We start from the raw sequence: 9,618 nt of genomic DNA, 5'->3' as shown, positions 1-9,618 counted from the left end.
ATCAATTACAGGTTGAAGATGGTAGAATTCTTCTACTTCATCTTCACTGGCTTTAATGGTTGGTACGTTAATTTGAATAATAGTGGTATTAATTGGTCTTCCCTGTAAGCACATGGATATTATCCTACCACAGGCAGTGTTTTACCTCATGACTGATCTAGATACGTTCTTTTTTGACAATGAATGCAACACCATTTCTTTTCAGTTTATCATTCCCGGCATAGTAAACCATGTGGTTGTCAGATTCAAAATGGCCAATACCAGTCCATTTCAGCTCACTAATGTCTAAGATATCAATGTTTATGTGTTCCATTTCATTTTTGACTACTTCCAGTTTCCCCAGATTCATACTTTGTACATTCCATGTTCTGATTTTCAATGGATATTTGCAGCTGTTTCTCTTCATTTTGAGTTGTGGGCAACTCTACTCTGAGGAGGCAACTCTTCCCCAGTCGCATTTTGAGTGCCTTCCAACTTAGGGGCTCATTTTCAGGCACTATATCTGACAGTGTTTTTCTGCCATTCATAGGGTTTTCAGTGACTAAATATTCGGAAGTAGTTCGTCACTCTTTCTTCCTAGTCTGTCTTCATCTTGAAGCTCATCTGAAACTTGTCCACCATGGGTGACCCTGCTGTTATATAAAATACCGGTGGCATAGCTTTCAGAATTGCAGCAACTCACAAGCCACCACAATATGACAAACTGACAGACAAGTGGTGGTGGGAAAGTGGTAGGGTCACCCAAAAAGAGTAAGACCCCCAACAAGATGCATTGGCACCATGGCAGCAGCAATGGGTTGAAGGGTAACAATAGTTGGAGGACCAGGCAATGTTTCCTTCTATTGTTCACAGGGTTGCCATGAGTCAGAACTGCCTGAATGGCACCAAGTAAACACACACACACATACACATATATAATATATATGATTGTTGTTAAGTGCCGTCTAGTCGGTTCTGACTCATAGCAACCCTGTATAGGGTTTCCGATGAATAGTTGGTGAGTTGGAACTGCCAAGTTTGCAGTTCAAATCGACTTTGAAGTTGTTTTTCCTACAGTACCTGGTGTGATCCTACAGAATAAGCACTGGACTGCTAACCACAAGGTTGGAGGTTCCAACCCATCAGCTGCTCCTCGAAAATATGAGCATGGTGCCTCTGTAGGACTGAACTAATAACAAGCTCTGGACTAATAACAACAATATCAGTGGTTCGAGCCTACCAGCCACTCCATGGGAGAACAATTAAGCTTTCTGTTATGACAAAGATTTACTGCCTCAGAAACCCTACACAGGGTCTCTATGTGTCAAAACCATATACATATCCTATAGCACCACACCAGGACTCGATATTTGCTGTAAGATAAACAGTGGACAGCTAACCAAAAGGTAAGTGGTTCAAATCCACCAGCTTCTTCTTGGAAATACTATACAGGGTTGCTATGAGTTGGAACTAACTTGATTGCACTTAGCAAAAGCAACAGCATATATGTATATATATATATATATATTTAGATAGATAGATAGATAGATAGACAGAGAGACAGAGAGAGAAAATTGAGGTCAGGGAGAAAGAGAGAGAGTGTAAAGTTTATGTCAAGGATTCTGTGGGTCAGATGTCAAGCTAAAGGATTCTGAGTAGCTGCAGGGGTTGATATGTTTGGCAGGTCAGATAGCAAGTCTCTGGCTGCAAAGGGTTATTAATCCAAGGTCATCAGGTTAGATCGCAGGCTAGTGACCACCTCAGAATGTGCAGGCAATCTGACAGGCTGCTGGTTAAAGTCCAAAGAACCAGAGGTCAGATCAGGAGTCAGATGTAAGATCCAAACCCAGCCAGCAAAAAGCAAGTAAGCTTTGTCAAAGTCTTCAATATATTGAAAGCAAACCGCACCTCTGAAGAAACTTCCTTTCAATGGATTGGCTGTTCATAGCATAGCTCATCAAGGAGATGATTGCTTTATATTAGATCACATCATAGGGGTAACTGTCTCTGAATTGCTAAGCCACTGAGAATCAAACTGACATAAAACCTTAAGTATTATAAAAACTTTTACTTATTTTCTAACTGGGTTGATTGTTGCTTTGATGTTGAATTTTAAGAGTTCTTTATGTATTCTGAATTGTAGAGTCTTTTCAGAAATAATGATTTTCTCTCATTGTATATATTTTTTTCTTTCTTGATTGTGTCATTTTTTTTTGTTTGCTTAAACTTTTGATTGTGAATTAAATGATAGTTCACAGAGCAGAGCAGATCATCAGTTTTACATTTGCCAAATCATACTTGATTGTATGCTTAGTTGAACAAAAATTAAAAATTTTGATGAAGTTTGATTTATCTATTTTTTCTTTGTTTTGTTTTACTTTTAGTGTAGTATTCAAACCATTGTCTACTCCAAGTTAACAAAAATTTACCCCTATATTTCTTTTTAAGAGTTTTTAATTTTAGCTCTTTGGATGTTTTTGGTATGTTTGTTTAAATAATATTTTATTGTGTTTTTAATGAAATTTTATATATCAATTTTTGCTGTTGAGTGCCGTTGAGTCAGTACCAGCTCACAACAACCCTGTGTATGTTTCTAAGGCTATAAATCTTTATAGAAGCAGAAAGGCTCATATTCTCCCACAGAGTGACTGATGGTTTCAAACTGCCAACCTTTGTGGTTCACAGTCCAGTATTTATCATACAGAGACACCATGCTTCTAACACATCAATTTAGGTTGCTATTTAGCAAAGTCTACATAACTTGTTCTGGTGTTGTGCTATAGAATAAGCAATAGACCACAAAGTCAGTTTGAACCACAAGGTCAGCAATTCAAACCTATCAGCCGTTCCTCAGAAACCCTATACGTGGTTGCTATGATTTGAAACTGACTTGAAGGCACTTAACAGCAACAACAACATACAACTTGTTCAGTGATATTGGTTATATTTTTCACAATGTGTCATATTCGCATTATTTCTATTCTGGTTGTTCTATTTCTGTTTATCTATTTTCCCTTCCTTAGCCTTACTTTCTTTTGTTTGCTTTAGAATAAAAATGTAGTCTCATATAGATATTGTTTTGAACAGCATGGTACTCCTGGGTGCTCTTGTTATTTAGCTAAAATATAATTCCTGGGAATATTTGAATTCATAGTTTCATGGGTATTTTAGGGTGATAATCTCAGAGATTCATTTTAGCTCTTTGATCTATTTTGAGTTAATTTTTATATATAATATGAGATCAGCATTCAAATTCATTTTTTTTTGCATATGGATATTCTATTGTCCCAACAGAATTTGTTTTAAAAGATTCTTCTTTTGCCTATCTGATAGTCTTGGCACTCTTATGAAAAAATGAACTGACCATGTATTTATAAATTGTTGGATTCTCAATTCTATTCCACGGATCTTTATGTCTATCCAAATTCTGTCTTGGAAGAAGTACAGCCAAAATGTTCCTTGCAAGCCATGATGGCGAGACTTCATCTCTGATGCTTTGGATATGTTATCAGGAGCTATCAGTCCTTGGAAAAGGACACCATGATTGGTAAAGTGGAGGGTCACCAAAAAAGATGAAGTCTCCTCAAAAAGATGGATTGACACAGTGACAGCCTCAATGACTTCAAACATAACAATTGCGAGGATGGGGCAGTATCAGGCAGTGTCTTGTTCTGTTATGCATATAACCTCATGTAGATAGTTCTTAATGCTCTAGGAATACATATTTTACTAATTAAGGTAAACAATTGTTTGTTTTATAAGAAGCCTTCAGGGAATATTTTTGATTTAAGGTTTAAAGCTTATCTAAGGGCAATAGTTTCAGGGATTGATCTATACCCCATGGTTCTAGAAATTCTGGAGTCCATGCAGAAATTCTGTTCTGCATTTTTCCCCTTTTTGTAAGGATTCTTGGATAGAATCTTTGATCAAAATGCTCAGTTGTGGTAGCCAGGCACCATCCATTTTTATGGTCTCATGGCAAAGGGGGCAGTTGCTCATGGAGGCAATTATATACACATTCCATATCCTCTTTCTATTACTTCTTTTGCTACAGGTGAATAGACCAATTGTCTTACCTTGGATGGCCACTTCTAAGCATTTAGGATTCCAGGCATTATGCAACAAACTAGGAAGTAGAGCAGAAGCACTAAATATATTTTTAGGTAAATTAACTGTGATAAAGCTAAACTTTCAAACCATGACACTAAGTCTCCAAACCCTGGAACCATATCCCATGAGGTTTTTGGTCGTATATAAGCAGTCTCAGCAGCTGTTTTTCTTCTTCACTGTAAACATATCAATCACACATCTTTTGCCAATTCAACTTTTTACAAATGTGCAGCTTAATGATAGCAATTACAATAATTGACCAGTAGGTAGAATTCTTAACAAGGCAGGGATATTTAGTCAAAATACTAATCTATTTTTTCACATTTGCTTGAGATATAGATGGCTGAATGGGGAACAGTGAATAATCTTTCTTTTTTAGGCAATAGGTACTATAGATTTGCTGGTCATGATTGTAAGCTCAAAGCTTTTGAACATATTCATTTTACAGAATGCAGAGTTTGGATGAGCCATGGACTGAAGAAGAAGGAGATGACTCTGACCATCCATACTACAATAACATTACAAATAAGGTGCCTCCTACAAGGGGGTTTCATGATACTCAACAGAAAGCTAGACCCTATGCTCCTGACACAACCCAGGTAAATCTTATACCTTTCAAAAAATGGTGGATAACTAAACTTTATTTCCTACATTTTATTTCAGGTTAATGTTCTGCCTTCTCCTGACAGAAATAATCATGAACTCATTGAATTTCATCAATAGGAGAGGTTTTTATTTTAACATCATGAGGCATTAGTCAAACGACTTATAACTATATTGTGATTCTTGAGATAGGACTCTGGTTAGATAGACATTGGTGGAACTCCAAGACTATGACCTCTACTCACCCTTCAGATCTGGAACAGAATTCTTTTCAGTGACTCCGTTTGCAGCTCTCCTCCTCTTTGAAGAACAAATTCCATTACATTGTGGTCCTAATGAGAAGAGGGATTTCAAGATTTTTAAAAAGCTTGTGATGCTTTTAGGCCCTTGAAAAGATAGTGGATATAGGCCCTTAAAGTGGTGAGAATTTGATGAGCTTTTCCATTTTACTCATTTCCTTGATGTTTCCCTCCAACTCAAAATCCTAGTAAGACAATTGCTTTCTAGAGTTATAGTGTCTCTATTTTGTTTTAGGAAAAATGTTTATCATCATCTACTTTATGTAAAGACAGTGATACCAATAAATGTGTCAAAATAACATTGAAATGAAGGATTTAACAATGAGAAGGAATAGACTGGATTGTGTTGGGTGTACTTGTCAAAGCATAAACAGATTATAGGCATATATGCTGGATGGAAATTGAATTCTGGCACACAGATACTTTCTTTTTAAAATTAAAAAAAAAAGTTTTATTGTTGATGAAAGTATATACAGCAAAACATACACACTTTAACAATGTGCAATTTGGTGGCATTGATTATATCTTTTAAATTGTACAGCTATCTTTACTCTTTCTAACCTTAAAATGTTTTTATTGCAATTTTAGTTAAGTTTTATAGAGCTGATCATCAGTTTCTTCTTAGTGATTGAATTCCCCTCAATGTAGCATCACTTATTTCATTTCCTCCCTATGTTTCTTATTTCCATTCCTCCAGAATTTCCATCCATTATGAACTGTGTTCTTAAGTAAATGCTAACCTTTTGATCTCAAATGGTATACTGTTCTATGGCATGCATTCCTCACTAGTGTTGTTGTTCCCCTACATACTTATCTATTGTTGTTGTTAGGATCCATCAAGTCATTATTGAATCATAGCAATCCTATGCACAACAGAATGAAACACTTCCTGGTCCTGTGCCAACCTCACAATTATTGCTATGTCTGAGCCCGTTGCTGCTGCCACTGTGCCTATCCATCTCTTTAGGGGTCTTCTTTTAGCTGACCCTCCATTTTACCAAGCATGATATTCTTCTCCAGGGACTGAGCTCTCCTGACAGTAAGTCCAAAATATAGAAGATGAAGTCTCACCATCCTTGCTTCTAAAAAACATTATGGCTGTATGTCTTCCAACACAGATACGTTTGTTTTTCTGACAGTCCATGGTACTTTAAAAATATTATTCCCCAACATCATAACTCAAATGTTTCACTTCTTCTTACAATCTTCCTTATTCATCATCCAACTTTCAGATGCATATGAGGTTATTGAAACTACCATAGCTTAGATCAAGCACACCTTAGTCCTCAAACTGATATATTTGCCCTTGAACACTTTAAAGAGGTCTTTTGAGGCACATTTGCCTAATTCAGTATGTCCTTTGATATCTTGACTGCTGCTTCCTTTGGTTTTGATTGTGGATCCAGGCAAAATAAAGTCTTTGTCAACTTCAATCTTTTCTCCATTTATCATGATTGGTACAGTTGTGAGGATTTCTGTTTCCTTAACAATGAGGTGCAATCCATATTGTGGGCTGTGGTCCTTGATGTCATCAGTAAGTATTTTAAGTCTTCTTCACTTCCAGAAAACAAGGTTGTGTCATCTGCATATAGTCGGGTTGTTAGTGACTCTTTCTCCAATCTTGATGACATTTTCTTCTTCATATAATCCAGTTTCTTGTATTATTTGCTTAGCATGCATATTGGATAACTATGGTAAAAGAATACAACCCTGGCACACACTGTTCCTGACTAAAAATAATTCAATAACCCCTTGTTTGTTCGAATGATTGCTTGAGTTATGTGAAGTTCCTTATGAGCAATTAAGTGTCATGAATACCATTCTTCACAATGTTATCCATAGCTTTTCATGATCCACATAGTGCTTTTGCACAGTCAATATAGCACAAGTAAACATCTTTCTGGTGTTCTCTGCTTTCAGTCAAGATTCATCTGATGTTAACAATGATATCCCTTGTTTTAGACCTCTTTTGAAAACAGCTTGAATTTCTGATAGTTCCCTGTCGATGTACTGTTGCAGCTGTTTTTGAATTATCTTCAGTAACATTTTACTTGCTTGTGATATTAATGATATTGTTCTATGATTTCTGCATTCCTTTGGGTTACTGTTCTTTGCAATGGGCACAAATATGAATCTTTCATTGGTTGGCCAGGTAGTTGTTTTTCAAATTTCTTGGCATAGATGAATGAGCACCTTCAGTTCTTCATCAGTTTGTTGAAAGATTTCAATTTGTATTCCTGGAACCTTGTTTTCACCAATGCCTTCAGTGCAACTTGGACTTCTCCTTCAGTACCTTTGGTTCATGATCATATGTGACCTCTTGAAATGTTTGAACATTGACTATTTCTTTTTGATACAGTCACTTTGTATGTATACCTCCCATTTTCTTTTGGTGTTTTCTGCATCATTCAGTATTTTGAACATGGAATCATTCAATATTGAAAGTTGAAACTTGAATTTTTCATCAGTACTTACAGCTTGAGAAATGCTGAGCATGTTCTTCCCTTTTGTTTTTCTAACTCCAGGACTTTGTATGCTTCATTATAATACTTGACTTTGTCTTACTGAGCTGCCTTTTGACATTTTATGTTCAGCTCTCTTACCTCCTCTTTTCTTCTTTAAAAAAAAATTTTTTTTTTAAAGTTTTTATTGTGAATTATGTGTTAGTTTACATGGATGAACATTATCTCACATTCATTCTATTGTATTTTGTTTCATTGCAATGATCACAATCCCCTATATGCATCATCAAACAACCAAATGGTACACACCACACGGCTGCTTTCCGGCCGCCAGGACACAGCCTCTCTCTCTCCCTGAGCTCAGAGTCCCTAGCCATTCCTTCTGTGCATGTCATCATTTCTGCCTCCATCCTTAGTGTCACTGCCTCCCCAGACAGGGTCTTACACTTTGCTTTTCTCCCTTGATGGTTCTAGGGACTGCAAAATTAGCCACTCTCCTGTTTTTTTACGAAACATTTATATTTACCTTTCCAACTCTCACTGTCAGATCTGATAGCAATAATTCCCTATTGAACCACAGGAGTTCTTTCCCCCTCACCTTTTATCAACACTATCCAGACAGGTTAGAAACAATTCAGTGGAGATTCTACCTTTCCCTGTATCCTGTGGAGCTAGGTTCCCTATTGAAAGCTTGTAAGCCAGTCACTTCTTGCCTTTGTAGTCCCCCCATTTTGGGTTAGCCAATGTCTAAGTTCCCCATCCCTGTTGACCCTGTGTACCAAGGGGATGGAAATGATCCTCAATGTAGAAATTTGTCCGCTCCTTTGTTGTACTGCTTCCACAAGCACAGGTCAAGTTCATCCACTTGTAGTGGGTTACTTTCTTTCTTTTTTTTTTATTCCTGTTCTTTCGTTGTCTAGTCGTGTTCTGATCATCCAGCCATTGATGCCAGGTCAAATGGGTACTATCTGCAAACGTGGGTGTTCTTGTGCATCTCCCCTCACTTCATATCAGCTGGATGCTTCACACTCTGTTCTAGTCTTGTGGGCTATGTCCCTGCCCCTGGGCCCAGGAGTCCCCAGGTCTCATCATACTGCTTGTTAACCAGGTCTCAATCCAGTTTAACAGGAGTCTATTGAATGTGGTCAGACTTAGTTCATAACTTCACTGCTGTTTTCCCCCACTTCCACTTACTGGTGACCAATGTGGTCAGCAGCAGAACCACATGCCTGCTAGTGTATTTCAATTGAGTTTCAGTCTTGGAAGGGGGTTTGCCTTGAGGGTCCCTGACCACTTGCCTTGATGGCTCCCTGGGGAACAACTTGCTTATTCTTGTAGTAGTCAATTGGACTGCTGTTATTGTTTTTTTATTTTTCCTGCTGGTCTTTCTTTCAAGAAGTATCTTCTGTTCTACTAGCTGCTCCAGACTGGTCTGCTTATCTTTTCAAGTGGATATGTCCCACCTCAGAAGATTCTGGATGGGGTTCAGGATTCCACCTATGTTCTTGTGCAATGCAAAGGCTCTGCAGGGAGCCTCCTTCACTGGGCAAGTTCTAGCTCCATTTTAGGTATTCCAATCAGTTATAGCCTGAAGACGGACTTACAAGCTTTCTCTGGTGATGTTTCTGGCTATCCCTCTCTCTCCCCTTCAAGTGTCTATTTTACAATAGTAGGCAAGGGAAACCAATTTTGAAAAGACAACCATGCATCTTAACATCATTTCCCCACTTTTACCCATTCACAGCATGCCTCAATCTTTGTATCCACGAGCCCCATTTTTCCATGGTTGTGCTGATATCGTTATTTTGTTGTTTGGTGCCATCGAGTTGGTACTGATCCATAGCGATGTTAGGCACAGCAGAACAAAACACTGCCCACTTCTGGGCCAACCTCACTACCATTGCCACGCTTGAGTCCATTGATGCTGTCACTTGATCAATCCATCTCTTTGAGGATCTTCCTCTCTTTCTCTGACCTTCCACCTTACCAAACATGATATCCTCCTCCTAAAAATATGTCCCAAGTATGAGAGACGAATTTTGGCCATCTTGGCCTCCAAGGAACACTCTGACTGCACTTCTTCCAAAACGGATCTATTGGTTCTTTTGGCAGCCCATGGTACTTTCAATATTCTCCTCCAACACCATAACTCAAAAGCATCAATT

General features: G+C 37.9%; 1 protein-coding gene across 1 annotated transcript in view; it reads left to right on the top strand.

The window, feature by feature from the left end:
• Nucleotides 1-9,618, top strand: part of SHC3 (SHC (Src homology 2 domain containing) transforming protein 3) — a 460,599-nt gene that overhangs the window by 364,230 nt on the left and 86,751 nt on the right. Inside the window, exon 8 of the mRNA XM_006872582.1 lies at nucleotides 4,538-4,688. Within this exon, the coding sequence (XP_006872644.1) occupies nucleotides 4,538-4,688 (151 nt within the window). The remainder of the gene's footprint in view (nucleotides 1-4,537; nucleotides 4,689-9,618) is intronic.

This window comes from Chrysochloris asiatica, unplaced genomic scaffold, assembly GCF_000296735.1.
Source record: "Chrysochloris asiatica unplaced genomic scaffold, ChrAsi1.0 scaffold00205, whole genome shotgun sequence".
Lineage (NCBI taxonomy): Eukaryota > Metazoa > Chordata > Mammalia > Afrosoricida > Chrysochloridae > Chrysochloris > Chrysochloris asiatica.
This window is presented reverse-complemented; position numbering and strand designations above follow the sequence as displayed.